The sequence below is a fragment of the Sinocyclocheilus grahami genome, unplaced genomic scaffold (assembly GCF_001515645.1).
Source record: "Sinocyclocheilus grahami isolate Dianchi unplaced genomic scaffold, SAMN03320097.WGS_v1.1 scaffold359.1, whole genome shotgun sequence".
NCBI lineage: Eukaryota > Metazoa > Chordata > Actinopteri > Cypriniformes > Cyprinidae > Sinocyclocheilus > Sinocyclocheilus grahami.
In genome coordinates this window covers 242,044-269,407 of record NW_015505538.1, presented here as the reverse complement: position 1 = coordinate 269,407, position 27,364 = coordinate 242,044, and the positions used below count along the sequence as shown (strand labels likewise).

Sequence of the window (27,364 nt, the reverse complement as noted above, 5' to 3'; positions counted from 1 at the left end):
TTATCATGTTTATCGCACTGAAATCATGCGTTTTAAATCATATTAATTTTCCACATTCTGAATCAGTTTGCTTCATGCAAGTCTAACCAGGAATGGAGTCATAAGTGTGCTTCATTAAAAAATACATTAGCTCTACAAGGCAAACATGCTTGACAACCACTGAAGATTAAGAGAAGAAATATGAAGAAAGAACAACTGATAAGAGTGTGTCTTTCCAAAACCAGGCCAGATCTGTGCTATTTCTGCAAAGAAGAGGTTTTAGGCATTATTTGGTAATGATGGCTTCAGTCCACCAGTGTCATCTCATTTGCTCAATGAAAAAAGGCTTATAATAAAAGCATTAAAAAAGTACTGCTGGAGAAAACCAGGTATGTTTTATTAAAGTATGGAATTTACACTACATTCTTTTATTTTCCAAAAGAAAATTATACTTTTATTCCGCCAGCATGCATTCAGTAGATTGTTTTCCAAACAATGTCAGTTTTCTTGATTTGTTCTGTATTTCTTTTAGTTATAAAAGAAAAACAATATTTTTTTAAATAATACAAATATTTATATAAACCTGCGATTAAAAATATTTCAAAAGATTGGGATCAGTAAGATTTTTTTTTTTAAAGAAATTAATACTTTTAATCATCTAGGACACATTAAATTGATCAATGACAGTAAAAGCATAATGTTACAAAATATTTCTATTTAAAATAAATGCTGTTCTTTTGAACTTTCTGTTCAAGAATCCTGACAAAATAATCTATCACTGTTTCTACAAAAATTGTAGTTGCCTATTTTAAGGATTATTCAGATTTGTAACATTTTCACAATAAACACATTCTTCTAAACATCTCATTACTGTAATAATGGAAAATAATATAAAAATGTGAATAATAAATAAATATACAATTTATAAAATATTAAATAAAAATACATATTATATATGTTATCATTCAAAAGTTTGAGAACAATACGTTTTTATTTATTTTTTTCAGCAAGGGTGCATTACATTGATCAAATGTGACTGTAAAGATATTTATTGCATTACAAAAAAAATTATTTTTTTATCAAAGAATCCTGAAAAATAAAATGTATCACGGTTTCCATAAAAACAGAAATTGGGCAGCACAAGTCTAAAAAAGGCAATTTCAGCATGTCAGCGGAACTTCTTCATGTGAAGATAAAACACCGCCTGCACAAAAGAAAAGCACATATTAGACTTCTTATCTCAGTTGTATTGGTTTACATTGATCCCATGGAACTTTAGGAGAAAGATCTGAGCAACATTTTCCATTTTATGGAAAAGCATCATATCTTTAACATACATGCAGAAATAAAGGCAAATATAGCTGAAACGTTGACCTTGTTTGTCAGCAGGAGTTCTCTTTAGCGCTTTCATCTGCTGCTATAATCCATCACTTTAATGTTGACGTTCTTCCATAATGTTTGTGGACAGTTTTCTGTGAATTAAGGGTATAGAAAAACACACTTGTATGATTTTGAAACCAAAGTTGTATGACAGTGGTTATCGTTCCCTCGTTTATTGTCTAGCCAAGGCAAAGGCGGCGGCTGAGAAGGAAGCCAAGACCAAGAAACCGAAGCCCACCAAAAAACCTAAACCCACCAAGAAACCCAAAGCCTCAAAGCCCACCAAGAAACCAAAGCCTCCAAAACCCACCAAAAAGCCAAAAGCACCGAAGCCCACCACAACACCAAGGACTAGAGCAACTAAACCAAGCAGAAAGCCAACCATGGAGGAAGAGGAGGAGAAACTGCTGCTGGAGCTGGGATGGGACACGTGTATGTTGATGCAATCTTCAACACATTATTCTTTTTCAGAAAATGGTATTGTGGTCTTTTTAAATACAGTTTCTGTGCTCAGTATTTCCAACAGAACCAAAGGAGTAAGAGACTGCGAAACCCTTTGGCCCAGATCATGGTATGACAACAAATACAACACACACAATTTAACAAGCTAACTTTATGAGTTCATTAAATCTTCAGATCTTGAAACCTTTGGAGGTTTTTGCAAACACAGATTCAGAGTGGGCCTAATTATAAGTCATTTGATTGACTTCCTGAGGAGTGTAAACACTGGGGGGAAAAAATCCCACATACTTACATTAAAGAAGGGACCTGAAACCAGAATATCTTGAGAATGCAAAGAAACCACTTAGAAACCTTTAGAATCATTGTGGTGCGGAAATTACAAACTTCACCTTTAATTCCATATGGCCTCATTTAGGCTATAGATGTAACAAAATTAACAGAATTGGGTTGTTGTGTACAGAGCACATTAAGGCTGGAATACATCACATGACTTTTAAAACACTAGGCAAACACTTGGCGACTTTGTAAATGCTTACAAAGGAAAAGAAAAAAACATCATACACTAAAATGTACAACAAACTAACACAAAAACACGCAACTTGTTGCTAGGAGACGCATGACCAACGAAAACTAAATATGTGTTGTAAAATATGTCGCCTCAAAATATAAAACGTGTTTGATATCCTCTGACTGGATGGAATTGTATAGTGGCTATATTATAGCCTGAAGCTTGGAAACCGGAGTCTGTGACCATCATAGGCTACATAACAAGATTTCTGTTATATTGGTCAACTCCGACTGATGAAAATCTGCAGACTGGCTATTGAGGTTCATAAACTTGTGTCGACTAATCGGGGCAAAAACCTGTAGAAAAATCGTATTCTAGTCTTTTAGCTGCTGTTTTCTCATCAATACACTGCTATTCATAATCTTTCACTTTGGTTATCTCTCTTTTTTTACCTTATAGTAGACGTCCACAATAAGAAAGATGCCATTACACCACCTTCATTCAAAGAACACGACCCAGCTTACTGGGACGCCCGACGTACATTTGAAGCGGCACACATACACTCTTAAAAAGGTTCTTTATTGGCATCCTCCATAAGGAACATTTAACATCCATTGAACTTTTCCAATGCACTAGAACAGGTGTCAAACTCAATTCCTGGAGCCCTGCAGAGTTTAGATTCAACCCTAAACACAGCTGATCCAAAGTCCTTCAGGTTTATTTGAAAACTACATGGTATGTGTGATGGAGCAGGATTGTAACAAAACTCTGCAGGGCTCCGGCCCTCTAGGAATTGAGTTTGATACCCCTGCACTAGACCTTATGCGTCAGAGAAACAAGTGCGCAGCCATCTTTAAAATCCTGTCTTTGAACTTCTGTTTTTTTGTGGTATAGCGTCACCGTTTAGTAATTAGCTGGTGAAGTGGATTTACTTATGAACAAAAGTTATCATGTGCATTGTAAAGTTTGAAGCAGATGTCAGTAGACTGGGCAGATTTTAAAACAAACAGTTAATTTATAACTTCGTACGACCTTATACATGCTGTGTAAATACAAATGGAAGACAACGTGCGCAGCGCTGAAAAGGGGCAAAGCTACATAAGGTCTACATAAGTGGAAAAAGGTTCTTTAGATTATTAAAATGTTCTTCACAATAAGAAAAAAATTTCTTTTATAAGAATTTCACTTGAGGTTTCTTTGTGGAACCAAAGGGGTTCTTCTGACATCACTGTGAAAACCCCCTTCTGGATCATTTATTTTTAAGAATGTAGAATCAGATTATCAAAATACTACTATAATAATAAACTTTTATCACCTGACAGAGGAAGTTCCAGAGCCTGAGCTCATCCCTAAAGTCAAGGAGCCACTGATGACCCAAGTATATACTTACCAATCCCAGGTAATCAAGGGGCAATGTACATTCGAAAAGTCTGGGCAAGATGATACTTGTAACAAAAACAAAAAAGGGCCACATAACAAGTTTAAAACTCCTCCAAACACCTTATCATGGTGTGGAGTTTTGCACCCCGCAAACATCACTCACATTTTATTCAGACAAAATAAAAAGCTGATTTTACATGCAATTTCGTTTATGCACTAATGTGAGAATGCAAAAACAACATGAGCAGGAAATGCAATGCAAATAAATAGCATGTTAAGTTCTCTTTCACTCACATTTGTCAAATTAATGTCTTTTTCCCCTCTAGAGGAATCCACTACCACTCCTCGAACAGTTGCCCCTTGGTATGAGGAATACAATTATTCTGACTGTACGTTTGCACCATTTCAATCTTTTATATTTAATCGGCTCTATCAAACAGCTTGAATCTGTCTGTTTTGAATGTTTAGTATATTTTATTTTTATCCTAATTTGCTCTCTCTGAAAATTCAGTGGCAGCAAAGAAGCTGGAGGAAGAGCTGGAAAAAGCAAGAAAGGCCAAAGAGGAGAAGGGTGTGTAAATATCAATGTAATGTTTGTTCAAATGAAAGAGAATGTGCTTTTATTGCATGCATTCTGTAGGTTGGCCAGCTTTTGGGTGGTCTGCAGTAAATGAGATGTAGTGAAAAATGCCTTTTGATTTATTAATTAGAAAGCATTTAGCTGTTCTGTTCGTATTTTTGTGAAAGATTTACTATGACCAAAAAAAACACAAAAAAAACAGCAAAGCAAGACTATGAAAATGAAAATAATGCAAAACATTTTTCAGTTTTTTTAATGCTTTTTGTTTTGATTTTAGGTGAAATCCCATAAATGTTCTTGACAGACTTTGTAAGATTCACCCAATTATATGATAATTATAAGCAGGATATTCATAAAAAGATGGAAAATTATGAAATAGCCATAAATTACAAACTAATCAAGTGCAGGTTTTTTTATTATTATTAAAACTAGACCAAAATATGTGTTTTTTTTATAGCACATTTAGAGCTGTGCTGGCATTTATTGAATAGATTTATTATGAAACAAGGCTACAATAACCTGTTTCAACTATTTCAAGTCTCAGTCTCTCCATTCCCTCACACAGCGGAAAAACTACGGAAGATGTGGGAAGAGGAGGAGGAGGAGAAGAGAAAGCAGATGGTTCCTCATGCCGAGCCAAAGAGTGAGTATTTCTGGAAAACAGCCACAAATCACATTATAATCAGAGGAGAAACACACGGCCTCTTATAGAAGTGGCTGTTTGTGAGCGCAGAATTGATATTCAGTGAGTTCAGTGAACAAACTCTTGAGCTGAAGGCAGTAAATGTCAGAGCTGAGCCCCACAAAGATTTTGGTTTCCAGCTGGAATTCGGCTTTTTCAACTCAGACTGGCTAGAACTGCTGCTGGCTCCAGCTTCAGCCTTTGTTCAGCACAAATGGTTTTCCTGTGTAAAAAAATGAAGGGCAGCCGCAATGTCCAAAATACAACTGCTCAGAGAGCGCTGTCAGTGCGCTTATCACAGGCTATAAAGGGATAGTTCACCCAAAAATGAAAATGTGATGTTTATCTGCTTACCCCCAGGGCATCCAAGATGTAGGTGACTTTGTTTCTTCAGTAGAACACATTTGATGATTTTTAACTCCAGCCATTGCAGTCTGTCAGTCGTATAATGCATAGCAATGGTAACAAAATCTATGAGAGTAAAAAAAACATGCACAGACAAATCCAAATTAAACCCTGTGGCTCGTGACGACACATTGATGTCCTAAGACACGAAACGATCGGTTTGTGCCAGAAACCGCTGGATATCAACACACCCATTAACGTAAACTACGCCAGAGCGCGTACACACCTCACCCACCGGATGCCGTGTGCGCCCAAAGACAGTTGGACATAGTGGTGTATTAGAGGTAAAAAATTATATAAATACTGTTTGGTTTCTAGCACAAACCGATCGTTTCGTGTCTTAGGACATCAATGTGTCGTCTCGAGCCGCAGGGTTTAATTTGGATTTGTCTGTGCATGTTTTTTTTACTCTCATAGATTTTGTTACCATTGCCATGCATTATACGACTGATAGACTGCAACGGCTGGAGTTAAAAATCATAATTTGTGTTCTACTGAAGAAACAAAGTCACCTACATATTGGATGCCCTGGGGGTAAGCAGATAAACATCACATTTTCATTTTTGGGTGAACTATCCCTTTAAGAAATAATGATACAGTATTTCCTGTCTGTCAGAGTGTCCTTCTCTTGGCATGGAGTCTCATCGAGTGGAGGACGATCAGATACTGGCATCTTCTATGTCTCATCATGGTCATTCAGCCCTGAGAGGACGTCTGAACATGCAGGTACACACACAATCAAACCACATTAGTTTCACAATAATTCAGATATTGCGTATTGTGAATAGGATCATAGCTGTGCCACATAAAATAGAGCAAATATGCTTGATTATTATTACAGTGCTTTATTACTGTAAATAAATACAATTGTACCTTAGTATTTTTTGTCTTGTTTTCCCGTACAAATATCTAAACATTCTTAAATTAAGATACATTTATCTGAGAGCTAATATCATTTATCAAAGCAAAATAATAAATAAATGAATAAACAAATAAATAAAATTAAGTGAGCTTAAAACAAGAACAAATATCAGCCAGTGGAGTCAGAAAAATAAACTTAAATCATAATAAACAAGTTTATTTTTCTTACCCCAGTAGCAGTTATTTTGTCTTGTTTTGTACTACTTAGAATTTTCAAAGTGTTCAAATCAAATCAATGCCTAAATCAGCAAATGTTGTCCACAAATATTGGAGTTAAAATGAGCTAAAAGAAGAATATAAGAAGATTAAAGAGAAATTTAAGCTGTTTAATTTAAACTAATCTAATCATGTGAACTGTAAAACACTAAAAAAGCTTAAACCAGCCTATGATGTTCTGCTGATATTTTTAAAGATGATTTAGCTGGTCAGCAAGCTTGGCTTTGAAACTATTTTCAAGTTTGTAATTAAAATTGAAATTTTGTATATTTTTTACAGTTTCCCAGTCTAAATCATCAAACCAGATCAGTCTGACTAGTGGAAACCAGCTTGGTGAACCACTAAGACATGCAAACCAGGCGTTTGTGGTTTTTAAATTAATAATTCAATCATACATTTAAACGAAAAACAGATTATTTCCAAATTGACTAAAGTACTTCTGAGTACTTGCAGCTAAGTAAGACATATTGAGCTGTGCTGCTCATGTGAGCAATGCAAGTTCAAGTCTGGCTTGCGTCATTTTCTGATCTCCCCTACCCATAACTTAAGGGAATATCTGTATATGAATGCATGAAAAAATTTAGATTTTGAAGTGAGCACCTGTTTTCCAGAGTTCAGCTGACAAGGACGACGTTTACGGTGGTGCATGGTGTGCTGATACGGAGGAGAAGGAGCACTGGTTTCAGGTGAACGCCCGTCGAGAGGTGGAGTTCACTGGCGTCATCACGCAGGGTAGGAGCTCGGATACACAGTAAGACATAGATCAAATCATTTGGACTCTTTCTGATAACAAGAAAGACAAGAAGACACCTAAACTGGCAAATCCTCCTCTCTTCCAGTGATGACTTTGTGTCGTCGTATTTCGTGGCCTTCAGTAACGACAGCCGTGATGCTGAGTGGGTCAGTTCACATATGCTAAAACGGCATAAAATATTTTATAGTCAGGCATCATGCATACAAAGAACATATGTGACCCTGGAGCACAAAAGCAGTGTTAAGTCGCTGGGGGATATTTGTAGCAATAGCCAAAAATACATTGTATGGGTCAAAATTATAGATGTTCTTTTATGCCAAAAATCATTAGGATATTAAGTAAAGATCATGTTCCATTAAGATATTTTTTAAATTTCCTACCATAAACATATCAAAACTTAATGTTTGATTAGTAATATGCATTGCTAAGAACTTCATTTGGACAACTTTAAAGATGATTTTCTCCATATTTTGATTTTTTTTGCACCCTCAGATTCCAGATTTTCAAATAGTTGTATCTTGGCCAAATATTGTCCTATCCTAACAAACCATGCATCTTATTTATTCAGCTTTCAGATGATGTATAAATCTCAATTTCAAAAAATTGACCCTTATGACTGGTTTTGTGCACCAGGGTCACATTTTGAGATTTTCCTATTTTTTTGTAAAATCCTGTTGTTTCTTTACCGCACAGCTCTTTTATGGGAATGTGGATAAAGACACTCCAGTAATGACAGAGTTCTCATATCCGGTTGTGGCGCGTTACATCTGTATACTCCCACAGAGCTGGAACGGCAGCCTGTGTATGAGGCTGGAGGTGCTCGGCTGCCCGTTACCCAGTAAGCACTGCAGCTCTCACCTGAGTGTGACAGATTACTCATTAGTTTTGATGTAATGCTATGAAACACATTTACATTATATTAATCCTAATTATGAGATAAAAAGTCTAAATTGGAATACTAAATCATAACTATGAGATAAATTTAAATGACATACTAATGACATTAATTCATAATTATAAGATAAAAAGTCCTAATTATGAGATAAGTCATTATAAATCATGTTTTAAATCATCATCATCAATTTTTTTTTAAATGTTGTTTTTTCTTGGTTATGCGAATGTTAATGGGACATTGCTTGTTATCATTTTGCAAACATAATGGAATGTTACTTTGGAAACATTCTGAAACAAGTAGTAACATTTAAAAAAACGTTAGATGAATGTCCAATTAAAACGTTTGAGAAAAACATTTTGTGCTGACGTTGACGAAAACGTTGAACTAACATTCTATTAATGTTAACTTTAACTTTGAGAGAACATTACCACAACTTAAAGAGTTTCCAGAGTACTTTCATAACATTTATTCTTATTGTGGATGATTTATCAGTGCATAGAGGACAGAAAATTCCATCATAATCTTTAATCAAAAAAATCAAAATAACTTACTCCCCGCCTCTGGAACGCCTTTTCTTTTCTGATGACGTCACAAATCCCTCTTCGTTTTTAAGCCCTCCAACCACCTGACTCCATTTTTCCCATGCTGCGTTGTTATAAATATGTCATATTTGGATATTGCATGAAATATTGATTATTATAGATAGTGATGGGAGAAACTAAGCTCATCAAAACTTTGAATCAAAATGTTTGATTCACTGTTTCGAAGCACCTGCTGGTCAGAATGGTGTAAATGCAACAAACACAGCCCCAACCATGTATAAAAACACCTTTTACAAACCAATTACAAATTGGAAAGTGCCCATCACTAATTATAAGACACTGTGTTAATATAATTCCTCTATAGGTCTGCATAAATATTGACAGATCCAGTAGAGGCATGTAAAAAAATCTTCTCTCCGCTTTCAAAATTTCACTTTTCTGTGTTGCTTTAGGCATGAATGACTTCAGCTACCTGCACACCAACTGCTTTGAGATTTCCATCTTTCTTGGGTGCGATAAGTTTCCCGCATGAGAGTGAATTGGCGTTGGAGTGGGAAAACAACCGAGAGGCTCTGCTGGCTTTCATTGAGCAGGTAAATCACATGTCTGTGTGACATAGTGGCCGAAACTCTAATTTAGAAAGTGGACGGATGCAGAATTTCTATTTCCAGATAAAATGAACATTGTAAAACAGCGACAAAGCCTCAAAAAGTGTTGAGGACTCACATGTGACTCACAGGTGCATCGAGGCATTAAAGGAGTTGTGAGAGACGTCGATGGGAATCTTCTAGCAAATGCCACAGTGTCAGTGGAGGAAATCAAACATGACGTCAAAACAGGTAACAGACTTTCTGTCATTTTAATAGGGCTTAGTAGACTAATTCATATTGAAGCCTGTTTTTCCACCATAGAATAAAAAAATTAAAAGGTGATCAAAGTTATGTCATAATGTTGACTTTATTTCTCACTGTTATGTGTTTAAATCTCATAATTTTGGGTTAACATCTCACTATTCTGACTTTTTTTCCCCTTTGCATCTTGTAATTCTGACTTTATTATATTTTTATTATTTAATTTCATATTATAATTTTTTTTATTTATTATCATTCTTATATATTTATCTGCAAACTCAGGATTATGAGAAAAAAGTCAGAAATTCTATATATACAAACTTGGAATTATGACTTTATTTTCTCTCTTTCGCAATTTCAGATTTATACCTCACAATTTTGGAATTCTCAGAATTCAGACTTTTCTTCTTTAAATTGCAAGTTTATATCAGAAATGACTTTATATCTCACAATTTAGAATTTTTATTATATTATTTCATGTATTATTATTTGTCAGGGGTTCGGCTGAGAAAAAAGTTTGGGAATCTCTGTTTTAATGTGACATAACTTCGTGTAGTATGTTACATTACTGACTGGTTACCAACACACCTGTAAACACCAACAACTGCATCAACGTCGAGAGCACAGGGGCCACCGCGGGCCCCCAGAGCGAACGTCTGCGCCGTCTGCGACTGATGCGCATGCTGAAGCTGCGAATGGAGAGGATGAGAGGCAGCGCGACCACAACAACAACTACGACAACCACACTTCCACCCACCACAACAGCAACCTCAACTACAGACCCCTGGTTTGACCTGTGGTTTGAACTGGACAATGCAACCACTCAGGACTATAACTTTGAGTACAGAATAGATGTGTGAAATGTGTGGAATATTGCCCTCTTTAAGTTTTAAGTGTTCAGGCTCACACATCACACTCTCTGTGGAACAGAGTATAAAAGACAGAAATACCATTCTAATTTAATTCAAGGGGTCTTATGTGAATAGTCACGAGAATGAGGTATTACTATTGAATGATGCAAAAAAAGTGCTATTTCTGAGCTGTCCTCAAATATCATGCATGTGTACACGAATATTATAATGTGCACATATTTTCTAATAAAAGGTCTCAATATCATTGTGTTTTTGACTTTAGTGTTATGCATAATCAGTCAAAAAAGCCTCTATGATTTTATGTACATGTAAGCCCCTGGGTCCTATACGCACCATACTACTGGCTTAGCTCGCTAGTTTAATGAGATTGACTGAAATAATCGAAACAAGTATAATGTTTATAATATCCACATCTCCATTCCAAAGATAATTGCTTTCCACGTCGAAGACATCCGACACAAACCTACAAACATATTCAGGTGAGGTAACCAGTTTACTGCTAACTAGTGAAACGCTCCATTAATATGACGAGCTGCAGCTCAAAATGCGTGTTAGATGGAAACATTGTGCATTATGATCGAGTTTGTAGTTTAATTAACTATATTTTAGTTGGTGACAGTTCAATAGGGAATCAGTTGAAACCATCCAGTTATCTTACACCATTGAAGTGAATGTTATCAGTGTATATTGTAATAGAAATTTGAGATTGAAATGCCGTTTTCTGCCCGCTTGCAAGTTTCTGAAAAAAAAAATCCTCGGATAGTTGTGAGCTGATTAACTTAAATACCTTCAGCAAACGTGGACTATCCTGGATGCCAATGATATTATAATCCCTAATACAAAACATATCGTATAATAGCACTCCAGAGACACCGTTGTCAGTTTAGACAAATAACGTTAAATAAAAGTCTGATCTGTTTAGATTAGCTGTTAGCCGATTAGCTTCAGTCTTGGCTGTTTTACGCACAGCAGGTAAGAATGACAATTCATTATCTTTATAAACAGTGTCACATTTCACATGTCACATTATTGAACCCGTTTATGAAAGATTAAGCTTAAGAACGAGGTGTATTTTTATTCATTTTGTTAATAAAAGTTCTATGTTTTATAAATAGACTAAAGTGAGTTTGACGTTGTGTTTAGTTGTTGCATTCAAGCAATTGACGCTGAATTGCCGCTAATGAAAGTAAAATGTGCACGGCGCTTTTAAGCTATTAAAAAGCGAGGGGAAAAAGGGAAAATTCAAATGAACTAAAAACGAACCATTGCTTTACGCCGAATTGCCGTAGACTGGCCTTCTGGTTCTCCGGCGACCATTCAGTACACAGCACTGGACAGCCATCTGGCCAGATACCAGGTACGTTATGCTCACTAATAGAGAAACTGCAAGAAAAGCCGTGTAGTGGAACATCAGCATTGTTATACAAGGGTTTTAAGGGCACTTGATTAGTAAACACAACACATTCCATCACCCGTAACAGTTTTAGTATTTCCTGTTTTACAGAATCCACGGGAGGCTGACGCTATGACCAAAGTGCAAGCAGAACTGGATGAAACCAAAATTATTTTGGTGAGCAAATAATGATGTGAACAGTGTGTATTAAAATTCACAGTTTTTGATTGTTACAATCATCTGTTCCACCTACATTGATATTCAGTATGCAGGGTGTGTAAGTGTGCTGTCGTTATACACATATTAGAGTTTGTTTGTCTTTAATGCGCTGGCATTTGTATGTAATTTAATATGTGTTTCTCCAGCACAACACAATGGAGTCGCTGCTGGAGAGAGGAGAGAAGCTGGATGATTTAGTTCAGAAATCTGAGCATCTGGGAAACCAATCAAAAGCCTTTTATAAAACGGTCAGTACTCTACATACATATGAAACATGGCAACAGAAATTGCAATTTATTATTATGTCAATACTCTTGTACATTTTAAAGCTTCGTTAGTGGTGGTTTCTAAAACCACTTATTATTGCTCATATTTATAGCTAGTGAAGTATTAAAGGGGTCATGAACTGGCTTTTTTTTTTGTTAATTTGTACTGTTGTCTGAGGTCCACTTATGACATTTGTGTGGTTTTTACATTCAGAAACATCAAAATCAATAAGTAATAGGCTATTTTCTACCCTGGTTTTGAGGCCGGCTGGAGAAACGCTGGTAACACTCAGAAGTAAACGCCCACTGCTGTGATTGGATAACAGTTCTGCATAGTAAACCAACTTTCTGTGTGTCTGTTTGACAAGCTACCGACATGTTGGAGCCTTCTGTGACTTCAGTTAGACACATACACATAATCAAGACATATCAAGCGATCTCTAACAAAGCTATAGTGACATACAGTACAAATATTTTTTTACTCGCATAAGTGTGCTGCGCCATTCCTGTTGCATCCAATATAGATGCACAGCCTTGCTTTTTAATCTCAGTCTCTCTGCAAATCCAGAGTCGACTGTGTCTCGTTTACAAAGGAGTCCGCGGTGAAAAGAAGCGAACAAACACTCAATGTTTTACTCGCGTGAGCTGCAACTTCATTAAAAATAAAGTTCATCCACGCATTCCTAATATTTGAATCCGAAGGAAGGTTATGCAGCGACTGTGTTCTTCCAGGCACTGCACAATATTCTGCGATCTTTAACGGCATGTTTATTGCTTGGTTGCTCGATCTGGTTTAGCGCCACTTATGTTATTTCCCTACAATGACATGTGCGAATTAGTGGGCGGGGCTACTTAATTATGTGTTGATATTCTTCTGTGGAGGCGGAGTTTAACCGATCTATTACGTCATTGAATCCAGAATCTGGCGTTCGCTGGGCCTGGTGTCATTAAAAGCTTTTATTTCAGTAACAAGGACGTTTTCAGTTCTGAAACTTACAAGATATTATTTTAGTACGATGACCTCTTACATATTAAAAAATGCTCAAGTAAAAGTTGATTTCTCAATTCATGACCCCTTTAAACCTATCAGCTACCTTAAGTCAAGACACCCCAAATACTGAGAAAGTTGCCAGTGTGAATAGGCAACTGCTCACATCTTCTTCAGGAGATCTGATGTAATGTTGATGTTTTTATGTTCTAGGCACGCAAGCAGAACTCGTGCTGCGAGATCATGTGATCGCGAGGAAGTCTTTGATTGGACTGGACTCTTCGATCACCTCTCCTCTCTGGTTTTCAATTTTTTTCCCTCTCTTTCTCTCTGTCCTGGTGTGGGCTGGTGCTTTTATCAAGCAGCAGTCATAGCGAATGCACGAGAGGGCCGATCCGACGGTATACAATAACGGGCTCAGAGGGGGCTGATTTCCCATGATGCACCACACTTACTCTGCCATCGGTTTTCATGTTGTGTGAGAACTTTGTTTTCTTCTTGACGGTTCCTCAGGGTCTGGCACAAGCTCAAAACGGATCCGGATAAAAGCATGGAGGGGCTCGAGTCAAACGTCCCCGCTGTGCCTTACTGTAGACGCAGGAGTGTTGTTATCAAACTGTTGAATTAGCCTTATCAACGGAGGACGTGCGAGTGAAAATGCTGCAATCTCTATATTTAGACTCAATATTCGGCTTTGGCAGTTTTGAAGCGCCTTGTAAAGTGAACATGTAGCGTGAATTTTTTTAAAATGTGAAAACAGTAAATAATGTGTTAATTATTGATGTTCATAACGTTCGGATCCTCAATATTGTGTGTAAGTGACTGACCAAATTAAATGTTTGTGTACAATTCTAATGCTTTTGTCTCTTGAAAATGTAAATAAATTACTGAATGGTATTGGCATTGGTTCCCTGCATCATGAGTTATTGCAATTTGGTTTTTTATACTTGAGAAACATTCCTACAATATGTTCAGTTGGTGGTTGATAACGAACATGTGTTGTGATGTTAGAGAGTAATAATAAATAATAAAGCCTCAAAGTGTGGTTTAGTGTGAAATCAGCCCCCTTAATCCTCGTGCAATGGTTGTGAGTGTAAATCACGTGTTAGTGATTGTGTTTGATCACATGACTCTCGCTGGACCTCTCAAATGCTGTATCCGATCTAATGATGCTTTGCTGTTAACAGCCTGAAGGCTTGACTCGTGAGTCCTGGTTTCAAGTTCATGTGCTTTTTCTCTTTCTGTAAAGCTTAAATCTACATGCACGAAAGGTTGGGTAAAGCCAGCAGTATCTGGGTGAACCAGTCAAGAACATGTCTGGGTTTTATTTCATCCCAAAGTCAGAAGACTGACAAACAAAATCTATTTTGTTTAAAGAAAATCTCATTTCAGACTATTTATGTTTTTTGCATTTTGACAATTAAAATGTTCAATTTTCCCCCAATTTGTAATATTGACATTTTCTCACCGAATTGTCATGAGAATTAAATGTTCTTATTTGTGAAGAATAAATAATGAATGCATTCTTTTAACAATAATAATTTTAAAAAAATTATATTTTGTTTTGATTTTGAAAATCTCATAACTAGGACCATTTATATTTTTGCATTTTGACAATTAAGAACAATTTCCCCCAATTTGTGATATTAATGACATTTTTGTACTGATTTCTCATGAGAATTAAATGTTATTTGTAAAAAGAGAAAAAAATAAGTTAAAAGTAGGGTACGTATTTTTTCAAAAATGCTTTAGAAAACCGAGTCGCAAAACAAACTTCTAGCCAATCAGCAGTAAGGGGCGTGTCTACTCATGATGCGGAGGAGAGAGCGCTCAGTGCACAGGACGGACATTAGCCGAGCCGAGCGACAGAATGATAGAGATGGCGGATAAAAAAACAAAACAAAAGAGGGATTAAGGCAAGAAGTAGAACCCGTGTAAATATCGGATTAGCTTTCCAGCGCTGGAGAGAACTCAAGGAGCGGAGGTCTGCGATCGAACGCCGAGGTTGCTTTGTTTCTTCTCGATAGGTGAATAAGTGTCTAACACCGTGTCTACACCGGACAGTTGTCACGCCGCGCCGCAATAGCTAAAGTCTGTCTACACTGGACGCGATAAAGCAACCGCTGAAAATCATTTGAAATTTGTGTCAATATGTCATAAATAGAACGCAGCAGCAGTTTTCTGTCGGGGATTTGTCGTGTCGTGCCGCACAGCATCCAGTGTAGGCCATAAATATGTATATTTATGGTGTAGACAGCATCACTGATTATAATGAGTTCTATAGTATTTTGTTGCGCCTTGCCACTCGCGTCCGGTGTAGACACGGTGTAACATTGGTTTTGCTTTGTTTCACAGAACTAATCGTTGCCTGGGTTGCGTACGTATATGTGGGGTGGAGCTATCAAAATAGGGGTGAGACCCTTTTAGGGGAGGGGCGTGTTTGTTTTGGTAATTTGAAATATCAACATTGGCTACCAGAAATCACTTACCCTACCTTTAATAGTAGGTTTTTAAAAAAATGTTATGCTATTTTGCTTTGATTTTGAAAATCCCATAATTAGGACCTTTTATATTTTTGCATTTTGACAATTAAGAACAGTTTTCCCCAAATTTCTCCTAATTCTTGATATTAAAGACATTTTCTCACTAAATTTTCATTATAATAACATTTTCTAATTTCTAAAAAAAAAATTGTTGATGCATTCTTTCAACAATAAATAGTAGAATCTTTGTACATTTGAAATTGTATTTTGCTTTGTTTTTGAAAATCTCATAATTAACACCATTTATATTTTGCCATTCTGACAATTAAGAACAATTTGTCGAAATTTCCTCCAATTTGTGATATTAACATTTTCTTTTAACAATAATTAAATAGTAGGATTTAAATCTCATAAGGACACATTATATTTTGGTATTTTGACAATTGAGAACAAATTTCCCACAATCATAATGGCAAAAAAAAAGGGTACTGGAAAAATATGTAAATTGTAAAGTACTTAATATACTATGATATTTATTATACTGCCTTTATGCTTATGAAAATGAAAAATACCTCTTTATACAGTAAAACAATAATGTATTACAGTTATGAATAAAAATGTAAAAGTCTGGAAAATGTCTTGCTGTAATGAGAATTTGGGGGTAAAATATGCTTAATTGTCATGAAAATAATGTCTTAAAATATGCTTTATTTTCTTTAAGAAAAATAGTTTTCTTAGCTTTTTTGGGGTGAAATATGACCCAAACATGTTTTTTGTGGGATTCACTCATCGTGTCTGTCCCAGCCGGCACGAGAGGAAGGTTTTGTGTGATTGCCGTGTTGAACTGGAGAATCTGCACATCTTAAACTCATCACTGACATGTTCAGACACTAAAGTTGTGCTTTTTATACGTCAGTAGAGATGGACTGAGAGTGTTGTGTGTGTAGACGTTTATGTTCAGCTGAGGTTCTTCAGCACAGGAAACATGACAGTGTTATATTCATATCTAAATGAGTGTGTGTTCGATCTGTGTGCATCTGGCCTCAGCAATGTACAAGTTACACTTCACGTGTACGGCTAACTAACTAACCAACTGCTGATTACTATTGGTAGTGTGAGACCATTTGAGGTGCCTTTTTCTGGTAATTGCCAAATCATTGCCGGCTCATTTTAGAAGAGCACAAGCATTTAGTGATGTTTCAGACTAGTTGTTCCCCTCACATACTCTTTAATTGTACTAAAATTTAATATGTTGATTAATAAATATTTGGCATTAACAAAACATGCCTTTCATTGATTTTTAACCAATAACCTGCACCATGTGATCAAATGAGTAGTTGATGTCAAAATCAAATTACAGCTGCAGAATCGATCAATCTCTGCATTTTATACAGATATAAAAGCATTTTGTCAAAAGGTTTATATTAGCTGACAAACTACTCAACTGTTAATAAGAATAAAATACAATTCATTTATGAAATATGCTAGGGTGAAATATGTTAGGATAGCTTCAAATTAAGACTAAGCAGTGACCTTGAAATTTAGGAAATTGTAAGTTGTTCTCTAATTTTGATCTCCACCGTATTAATTTAACAATTAATGTACTGAAAAAAGTTTATTTTTCCTATTTTGGAAATGTTTCCTATTTTGAGGACTTTTAAGATTTTTTTGCAGTGATATTTTAATTTTCTCCCTGAATTCTTATGAGAACTAAATGTTCTCATTTGTGAGTGACCCTGGAGCACAAAACCATCTTAAGGGTCAATTTTTCGAAATTGAGATGTATACATCATCTGAAATCTGAATAAATAAGCTTTCCATGGATGTATGGTTTGTTAGGATAGGACAATATTTGGTCGAGATACAACTATTTGAAAATCTGGAATCTGAGGGTGCAAAAAAATCTAAATATTGAGAAAATCATCTTTAAAGTTGTCCAAATGAAGTTCTTAGCAATGCATATTACTAATCAAACATTAAGTTTTGATATATTTACGGTAGGAAATGTACAAAATATCTTCATAGAACATGATCTTTACTTAATATCCTAATGATTTTTGGCATAAAAGAAAAATCGATAATTTTGACCCATACAATGTATTGTTGGCTATTGCTACAAATATCCCCCAGCGACTTAACACTGCTTTTGTGCTCCTGGGTCACATTTTTAAAAAAAAAAAAAAAAACATGTTGATGCATTCTTTTGACAATAATTAAATTATTGGATTTATGTAATTATATAGTATTTTAATAAAACAAAAAATAATACATTTGTTAATTGTGCAATTTTGTGGGCTAAATGAGCTGAAAACATGTTTAAGCACCTAACCTTTATAAACAAAATCAGAACAAGAGACTTTATGAAGCAGAGTGTTAGTATTAATGAAACACAATATTACATGTTCAATATTCATCAAAATCATTTCACACATGCAGTGAGACAGGTGTCCTCGTGCACGTCTGATTCTGAAGGACTTTATAATCTGGACTGTGTCGTTCAGGATGACAGTCACGGTTCAAAGCGTCCAGACGTCAAGATTTCCTCAACATCCCAATCCAGTCCCCGTGTCTCTCAGACTCTTATACTGTTAGGACTTTCCAGCCTTCTTTTCACGCTTCTTCCTCGTGTAGCGAAAACTCTTCAGTGGATTTTTGCCTCTGGAATTCTTCTGCAAACACAACACAAATAAAAACAGCATTCATTCAGAGCGCCATCAGAGGATCTGTTTTTATTGTTAACTAAAACCATAAAAATGACTTGTAATAAACGTTAACTGGAATAAAATATATAAAAACTTCTCATTTTTGTTTAAAGTTTAAGTACTAAAATAATAAATAAACTAGAATAAAAATTAATAAATACAAACTAATATAAATGACAGCACAACAAAATTAATAAAACTAACTAAATATTTAAATTATTTTATTGATTTCTCATTTTTGTTTAAAGCTGAAGTACTAAAATAATATAATAATAAACTAGAATAAAAATGAATACATACAAACTAATATAAATGACAACACAACAATAATTAATAAAACTAACTAAATATTTAAATTATTTTATTGAGTTCTCATTTTTGTTTAAAGTTGAATTACTAAAATAATATAATAAATAATAATAATATAATGATAAATAAACTAGAATAAAAATTTATAAATACAAACTAATATAAATGACAACACAACAAAATTAATACAATTTTCAAATAAAAGTGAAAACAGAAAATACAAAAAAAACCCTAATTCAATAATAACAAAAAACACTACATCAATAATACTAAAATCACATTGCTGCTCAACTCTATTAATATTAACCAATATGCCATTATTATATCAATATGAAGATAAAATGCTGAACAAAACTTATTTTTAAAATTTTAAAGTAAATTAACGATTTGCATTCTAACCTTAAAGCTAGTCAAGATCAATCTTAGCTAGTCTATAAAATAAAAAATATAATTTTAAAACATTTAAATTAAGCTGAAATAAAATAAAATATAAAAATTACATGAAAACTTAAAACTAGAATGAAAACTAAAATTGATTAAAAAAAATCTATTACAAAACATTACAATTTACGGTTATAAAAAAATTACGTAACAAATGAGTAAATGACGGATCTCACCTTAAAGCTGCTCAGCATCACGCCGCCTGCTTTATTCTTCTTTTTCTTCCGTCGTTTCAGAGGATTGACGAGACTTTTCAGCGCCGTCGGGACTGAAACAGACATGAAAATGCGTTTTAACTAGGGATGTAACGATTCACTCAACTCACGATTCGATTCACAATTTTTTTTTTAACAAAATGAGATTTAAGACAAATTATAAATTAAATGTGTCCTTTTATTATTGCTTGGACAAAATACTGTACGTTTCTTTGTGAAATTGAAATATAGACTAACGCTATAATAATATACTAATATAGCACTTGCATATTATTGCTCTTTTGTTGGTTTTGATTGCTTCTATTGTCCTCATTTGTAAGTTGCTTTGGATTAAAGTGTCTGCTAAATAACTAAATTTAAATATAATGTAAATGTAAACAACAAAACTAAATTGAAATTTTAAAACGAGCCTCAAATCAAATAAATAAGTAAGTAACACGAATAAAAATACATAAAAAATATCTGCATGAAACCGAAACAGCAGACGAGCTGAACAAGACGCAGATGCACTCTCTGCCAGCAGGTGGCGCTTAAAGCATTTTCTTGGTTTCCGCTGTAAACAAAGCAGCGCTGCGCTTATGAACTTTAATGTGCGTTATACAGAGACAAGAGGAAAAGGAAAAATACCATCGAAAAACAGTAAGTTCCCCTCAAACATACCGTATTGGCCCGAATATAAGACGACCCTGATTATAAGACGACCCCCCTTTTTCCAGATGTACCTTTTGGAAAAAGGCTTTTTAAAAAGCAAATCTTGTTTTTTCTCAGTAAAACACGATTAATCGCGGTTAATCGTTACATCCCTAGTTTTAACGATCTATTTGTCTGTGTGTCCTATATACAGATCAATAAAAAGGCAGCGAGTCCTTACTCAGGTAATCGGGCACGTTCTTCAGGTGAGGTTTGATGACGGCGGGATGAAGGTCTTTGTCGTGTCGCAGCAGCTGCAGGTCTCTGGGATTGTCTTCGAAGTACGTCTGTGACACAGAAAATCAATGACAACCAATCACTGGACATTAGAGATGAACTGCTTGAAATGAAGCGGCCACAAACCTTGAGTTTCTCTGAATTGAGCAGCTCCTGTTTGATCTCCTTCAGTCTGGCCTCCTTCACCGCCTGCTTCGTCACCGATCTCATGGCATCCTGGGTCAATTAAAGCACAAAAGAGACTCCTCAGGTGAGCCGAACCACAAACACAGCTTCAGTGCTGCGTGAGGACACAAACATACCCGGCATCTGTATCTGAATCCCTCGATTTCCTCCATTTTAAACCCGTACGGCTTCAAAACGCTGTCGTGTGTGCGGTCTGAAAACAGACGAGGGAGATTAACGCCTTGAAACATACAACATTCTTTTCTGCCTGCATTTGCATAAAAAATAAAAATAATCCAATAAATATTGAAAAGATAAAGGGCCCATATTCTACACAATACCAGCATTTTATTTATAATATTTTAATGTTAGTTTAAAGCAATAAGCCCCAAGAAGCTGTGAATTTATAACAGCTAAGGGGCGTTGTTAGGTACGACGCGAAGCGGAGCTGTTATAAATTCACTGTAAACCACGGCTTCACGGGGCTTATTGCTTTTATAAAACGGTTATTCCATATACATAGTAAGGTTTCACAAAATAAAAATGATATGAATAAAAACATTCTTCCACCAAACAATGTAGTTCCTCAGAAACAGTTGTGGTTCGAACGCGGCTCAGCCAATCAGAATCAAGGACCGGAACTAGCCGTTTTATAATAGAATATTAGGGTTTGAACAACAAAAGCAGGCAAAGTTAAGTTTTCTGTGACCATTCATTTCTGAAAAAACATTTTTACCTCCAGTAAGAGCGTTTTCAACCTCCATGAGCATTGGAAGTTCTGTGTGCGATATGAAGGACAGCGCAGAGCCCGGATTATCCGCACGAGCCGTTCTAAAGAGAAGCGGGGAAACAAATCAGTGTTGTTATTACTAACTAAAACTATTAGAAATGATTTTTCATTAATTGAATAAAGCTGAGAATAATATATATATATATATATAAAACAGACAAATCAAAATGACAAACTTAAACCTAAAATGAAAACTGAAAATATACAAATAAAATCTAATTCTAAATATTAATAATAATGCCGTTTGAACTGAAGAGCTCCAGCAATCTGTGACGCCACATCAAAGAGTGTCAAAACGGCATTTATTGTTTGAATTTCCTCATAAAATTGATAGAATTTGAAAGATGAGACTGTTTCTTAAAGGGCTAGTTCACCCAAAAATGAAATTCTGTCATTAATTATTCACCCTCATGTCATTCTAAACCCGTAAGACCTCAAGATACTTCTGATGAAATCCGAGAGCTCTCTGACCCTCCCATAGACAGCAAGGTAACTACCACGATCAAGGTCCAGAAACATAGCAAGGAGATCGGTAAAATAATCCATGTGACATCAGGGGTTCAACCGTAATTTTACGAAGCTACGAGAATACTTTTTGTACGCAAAGAAAACAAAAATAACGACTTTATTCAACAATTCGTCTCCTCCGAGTCACCCTGGTGCCATTTTGGAGAATATCCACTGAACGTAAACAACGTATGCTGTTCTGTGTCAGCTGTGTCACGCGAATAGCATACGCTGTTTACGAATTGTTGAATAAAGTCGTTATTTTAGTTTTCTTTGCGTACAAAAAGTATTCTCGTAGCTTCGTAAAATTACGGTTGAACCCCTGATGTCACATGGATTATTTTACCGATCTCCTTGCTATGTTTCTGGACGTTGAACGTGGTAGTTACCTTGCTGTCTATGGGAGAGTCAGAGCTCTCGGATTTCATCAGAAATATTTTAAATTGTGTTCCGAAGATGAACGAAGGTCTTACGGGTTTAGAACAACATGAGGGTGAGTAATTAATGACAGAATTTTCATTTTTGGGTGAACTAACCCTTTAACGCTTACTTGACGGGATGCGCGCTATATAATGTCTGAAATTTTATTCACGCATCTACTGAAACAGCACAGACTTAAAGATCAATCTTGGGATTTAAGAATTGATCTTCAAATGAAAATTAGTCTTATAAACTAATTTTCTACAGCAGCAATAATTACAGTAATAATTCTCTGCACACCTGCCGACGCGGTGGATGTAGGACTCGACTGAAGCGGGGAAATCAAAGTTGATCACATTGCACACGTTGTGGAAGTCGATTCCTCTGGAAACGCCATATTCCTTGTCTTTTCCTCTGGAGGAGAGAAACAACAATAGTATTAATATTTAAAACACAAATAATTTGAACAAACCAAACATTTTTAAGATAAGAAACAAAATAATATTTCATGTTCGAACGTTTTGTGCATTTCGACTGCTGGGAACTCTTACTTTTTCCTAGAGTTCTTTTTCTTCTTTCCTTTCTCCTGTGTTTTCTGGGAGCATCGAGCGGGATTCTCCAGGCCCTGTTCGTCTGTGGCGATGATGTAATTGTAGAAGCCTTGATTAAACTGAGTGATAATGTGACACCTAAAAACACAAAACAAATGCAACATAAAAACAGCATTTGCTACACATTTAACATCTACAATGCGATGTGTCTGAGTTAAACAATATTCAGAGCATACATTACTGGTTAATATTATTTTACTCCAACCTCACGGCCTTGGTTACATCAGCAGGAGAGAAAAAGAGGTTTCAGCGGCGAATATAGTAACTTAGGACTTTTAATATTATTAAAACAAATATTAACTTTTTCTTTAGAATAAATAATTTTCTATTTATGTTTTACTTTTTGTTTCAGTTTCTGTCCATTTAGTAATTTTAGTGCTTCAACTTCAACTTATTTCTATTTTTTGTTTAGTTTGTTTTTCATCTAATATTAAATTTTTGTTTTATTTTATTTTTAACAATTAAAAAAAAAAAAAAATCCTGGAAGTGACTTGTCACCAGTGTTGTTTAAGTATCAAAGTTATTGTTTATATTTTGAACTAGATTTTAGTTTTTTATTATTATTTTTTTTTCCATTAAGGTTTTGCATTTTATTTCAATTTCTTACAATTTAGTAATTTTAGTGCTTCAAACTTAAGCTTACCTCTAATTTTCAAAAAGTTTTTTTTCTCCATCTAATATTTATACTTTATTTCAGTTTTATTTAACAAAAATATTTTTAGTAATAACCATGAAATTGACTTGACATCAGTTTTAAATATCACAAATTTTGTTAATATTTTGAATTAGATTATATTTTTAGATTTTCTCTTTTGACTTTAATTTTAGTTAGTTTTAAGAATTTGTTTTAGAATATAGTATATATATATGTATGTGTGTGTGTGTGTGTGTGTGTGTGTATGTGACCCTGGAGCACAAAACCAGTCATAAAGGTCAATTTTTTGAAATCATCATTATACATAATCTGAAAACTGAATAAATAATATTTCCATTGATGTATGGTTTGTTAGGATCGGACAATATTTGGCTGAGATACAACTATTAGAAAATCTGGAATCTGAGGGTGCAAAAAAATCTAAATATTGAGAAAATCATCTTTAAAGTTGTTCAAATGAAGTTCTTAGCAATGCATATTACTAATCAAACATTAAGTTGAGATATATTTACGGTAGGAAACTTACAAAATATCTTCATGGAACATGATCTTTACTTAATATCCTGATGATTTTTGGCATAAAAACAAAACCAATCATTTTGACCCATACAATATTTTTTGTCTATTGTTACAAATATACCCCAGCGACTTAACACTGCTTTTGTGCTCCAGGGTCACACATACATATATATATATATATATAATTAGTTTTAGATGTTCAAGTAAATGAATGTGTGAAAACTAACTAACTAAAATATTATAATTTTTTTTTTTATGTACTGAAACTTTACATTAAAAAGCAACAATTTTTTAATGGTTTTAGTTTGAGTTAATGATAATAACCCTGCAGCTTTAAGAAAGTAAACAGATTTAGTTGAATTTCTACTCTCCTCCCTCACCTGGAGTGAATGGGCAGCTCAGAGTTCAGGACACAAGCAGGGATGCTGAACTGCTCCAAGAACAGCTTGAGCCGGTAACAGCGGTCCACATCTCTGACGAACAGGAGCGACTTCCCTTGAACCAGGCCGAGCTTCAGGAGGGTGTAGATGAGCAGGAACTTGTCCTCCTCCTCACATCGGACGCTGTACTGCTGGAGCTGAGAGCTGCCGGGCAGCTGAGAGCCCTGGAGCTTCAGCATCACCTGCGACAGACGGAGGAAAGCGTCAGATCCAGCCAAACACACCAGCTGCTGATGCTGGCGCCGCTGCACTCACAGGGTTGTGGAGGACCAGCTCCTTCAGCGCCTGGACGTCGTCATTCAGCGTCGCAGACATGAGGAACGCCTGGTAGATCTTGGGTAAGTGACTGCAGAGGTGAACACAGACAAATACTAGATGCTGGAGCTCTATCAGGACTTCTGCAGGTGTTAGAATGCTACATTTAAGACTTTTAAAAGACATTTTTAAAACCAAATAAAAAAAAATGTAAGGAATAAATTAAAAGGAACGTCTAGTTGTATTTTCAAACTTTGAAGTGCTGCTAATACAACTTGTAACAGATCTTAATTTTTTTTTTTAAAAACTGATTTCAATCACTAGATTATGGAAATAACTTTTACTGTAGCTTCTGATTACACTGCAAAAAAAGTGATGCTCTTTATCAGTATTTTTGTCTTGCTTTCCAGGACAAATATCTAAAGATTTTTAAATCAAACTAGACGCAAAACGACATAAGATAACAACTTGTTTTCTGAGAAATTAATCAAAATGAATTGAGTTTATGATTAAAAGGAGAACAAATACTAGCCAATAGGCAGAGAAAAATCAACTTCATTCAAAGGGAAACAAGTTTTCATGTCTCACTGACAGATATTTGTATTCAGCATACATTCACTTGCTTTTGCATTTCACATAAATTAATCTTGATTTGAGGATGTTTAGAAATTTGTATAAGCACAAAAGATTTTTTTTGCAATGCATGCAACATTTAATGCCATGATGACTTTATGAATTTAAGACTTTTAAGCCGTTATTTTGTGGAAAAACAAATGATTCCTTTTAAAAACCTGCAGAAAACCGCTTTATGTAAAAAAGGGAGATGTATTTACCTTTACAAAACTCGCCGGACATAATATCTTTTGGAATATAAATCACATTTTTATCATCTAAAAGGTGCTGCGACTTATATACCTACAATTAACATGATGCACGCAAAACATGCATAAATAGCACGCATTTGGATTTGTGCTGAATGAGAGGGATACGTGAGCCCAGCTTTATTTCTGCATTTCAGTCTCACATTAATGCCTCTATAATTTATGTTTGCTGTATACTTATATTTATTCATTTCTGTTCTGAATACTGTTGAATTTAAAGGATTTATTGTGGAATGATGGGAACTAAAATACATGCTTATAATGGGTGTAAATGTTTCATTTTATTTATCAGTATTTTACATAATTTTTGAATGGAATAATGACACGTGACTTATTCAGCGATGCGACTTATTTCTCTCAACGATCCAATTTTGACTCGGGACTTATTTTCTGGAAAATATGGTATTATAAAAGGTAATACGGCTAACAAGACACATGCAGGTCATTTGTGTCCCATGCTGTTTTAATGAAAACGTACCACAGCAGGCTTTTAAGGTCCGCTTCAAACCCAAAGGAGAAGAGAAGATCCGCCTCGTCGATGACCAGCATCTCTAATGAAGACTGAAGCTGCAGGGTCTGGCCGTTAATGTGGGCTTGAACACGGGACGGTGTGCTCACCACAATGTCCGGCTTCTCCATTAAAATCGGCCTGTAAAAATATTTCATTACACTTAGAATGAGACTTAAGAGCTTGAATGAGATTAAAACAATTCCTCGATGAACTTGGTTTAACCTGAGCAGGGTTATCGTTAACTAAAACTATTCAAAACATTTTTGTTAACTGAAATAAAGTCAAATACAAATAGAAATTTGCACTAAACAAAAATGAGAAATGTTGCCTTAGCAACTAACTGAAATAAGCTTAAATATTAAATTACTAACTTAAAAAAAAGTAACCTAAATAGTAGTATTGTTAAAAAACAAAAACTAAGAAAAATGACAAGAGCACATAACAAAATTACTAAAACTTAAACAAAAATTAAAACGACAACTAGCATGTAAAAATGAAAGCCAATTCAAAATATTAACAAAAACAATGATAGTATATAAATAATTCTAAAATGTAACATTTTTAATCTGTTTTATTGAAATGAGGGTTCTTTTTATTAATAAAACACCCATTCTTAAGTCATTTCAGAGTAAATACATCCATTTTAAGACATATATTAGCAATTTTGATTATAGGTCCTTATGTAGATAGAATTTCTTTATCGGCATTAAAACAAATCTTTTGCTGTGGTACTGACTTCTGTGCCGATATATCCGCCTTCCCAGAGATGTCGGCCACTCGTACGTCTCTGCTGCAGTACGCAGTGAGCTGTCGGATCATGGATTGGACCTGCTGACCCAGTTCTTTGGTCGGGACCAGGACTAGAGCTCTAATGGCCTGCTCACGAACAGTCTGGACACATAAACTGGGTGTTATATATTTGAACTAACTCTGCCATTCAGGCCCAAGTTAGCGCAAATAACTTAAAGCCACGCGTCACCTGTTTCGACGTGAGGATTCTTTGGATGAGAGGGATGGCGTAGGCTGCGGTTTTCCCTGATCCGGTTCGAGCTCGGGCCAGCAGATCTTTCCCCTCGAGTGCCAGCGGGATGGCTTTCTCCTGGATGAGGGTGGGCTGAGACCAGCCTAAATCAGCCAGAGCCTGAGAAACAAACAAACACAGCTTCACATCCCGATCACAAGTGGACAGCACTAATAAATACATCGAAAATGTTTTGTGAATTAATTGTGACATCAACAT

The 27,364-nt window shown here is 35.3% G+C and overlaps 3 protein-coding genes and 2 long non-coding RNA genes across 5 annotated transcripts; 3 read left to right on the top strand and 2 right to left on the bottom strand.

Annotated features, from left to right (window-relative positions):
• Positions 1-1,122: 1,122 nt before the first annotated feature.
• LOC107548999 (uncharacterized) lies at positions 1,123-2,322 on the bottom strand. The gene is made up of 3 exons (XR_001604520.1): positions 2,211-2,322; positions 1,354-1,451; positions 1,123-1,183 (listed from the first exon to the last, which is right to left on the bottom strand). It is a non-coding gene; the product is annotated as an uncharacterized lncRNA (long non-coding RNA).
• Positions 2,323-2,622: 300 nt separating this feature from the next.
• Positions 2,623-7,365, top strand: aebp1a (AE binding protein 1a). The gene is given in 9 exon segments (XM_016229851.1): positions 2,623-2,649; positions 2,716-2,866; positions 3,652-3,693; positions 3,696-3,728; positions 4,036-4,098; positions 4,221-4,280; positions 4,855-4,932; positions 5,993-6,102; positions 7,125-7,365. Coding segments are annotated over 9 exon segments (708 nt in total). The 3' UTR covers positions 7,269-7,365.
• A 1,636-nt stretch (positions 7,366-9,001) lies between these two features.
• LOC107548997 (uncharacterized) lies at positions 9,002-9,537 on the top strand. The gene is made up of 3 exons (XR_001604518.1): positions 9,002-9,068; positions 9,157-9,297; positions 9,444-9,537. It is a non-coding gene; the product is annotated as an uncharacterized lncRNA (long non-coding RNA).
• A 692-nt stretch (positions 9,538-10,229) lies between these two features.
• On the top strand, positions 10,230-14,602 carry ykt6 (YKT6 v-SNARE homolog (S. cerevisiae)). Its single transcript, XM_016229849.1, has 5 exons — positions 10,230-10,409; positions 11,698-11,784; positions 11,932-11,997; positions 12,186-12,287; positions 13,507-14,602. The coding sequence occupies exons 1-5, from the start codon at positions 10,230-10,232 to the stop codon at positions 13,540-13,542; spliced, it is 471 nt and encodes a 156-aa protein (XP_016085335.1). The 3' UTR covers positions 13,543-14,602.
• A 3,530-nt stretch (positions 14,603-18,132) lies between these two features.
• Positions 18,133-27,343, bottom strand: ddx56 (DEAD (Asp-Glu-Ala-Asp) box helicase 56). The gene is made up of 13 exons (XM_016229890.1): positions 27,104-27,343; positions 26,861-27,015; positions 26,092-26,262; positions 24,733-24,823; positions 24,418-24,659; positions 22,804-22,941; positions 22,553-22,666; positions 21,272-21,366; positions 20,673-20,749; positions 20,497-20,586; positions 20,315-20,420; positions 19,405-19,496; positions 18,133-18,445 (listed from the first exon to the last, which is right to left on the bottom strand). Exons 1-13 carry the CDS (start codon positions 27,326-27,328, stop codon positions 18,365-18,367), a joined length of 1,677 nt encoding a protein of 558 aa, XP_016085376.1. The 5' UTR covers positions 27,329-27,343; the 3' UTR covers positions 18,133-18,364.
• Positions 27,344-27,364: the final 21 nt, after the last annotated feature.

Bases quoted from the DNA above. Each gene is read 5' to 3' on its own strand.
- ykt6 (XM_016229849.1), top strand. From the start codon at position 10,230: ATGCGCATGCTGAAGCTGCGAATGGAGAGGATGAGAGGCAGCGCGACC. The intron at 11,998-12,185 runs GTGAGCAAATAA...GTGTTTCTCCAG, and splicing joins ATGAAACCAAAATTATTTTG to CACAACACAATGGAGTCGCT. The intron at 12,288-13,506 runs GTCAGTACTCTA...TTTATGTTCTAG, and splicing joins CAAAAGCCTTTTATAAAACG to GCACGCAAGCAGAACTCGTG.
- ddx56 (XM_016229890.1), bottom strand. From the start codon at position 27,328: ATGTATTTATTAGTGCTGTCCACTTGTGATCGGGATGTGAAGCTGTGT. The intron at 22,942-24,417 runs GTGAGGGAGGAG...TTGTGTTTTTAG, and splicing joins GAGCTGCCCATTCACTCCAG to GTGTCACATTATCACTCAGT. The intron at 20,750-21,271 runs GTAAAAATGTTT...GTCTGTTTTCAG, and splicing joins TGAAAACGCTCTTACTGGAG to ACCGCACACACGACAGCGTT.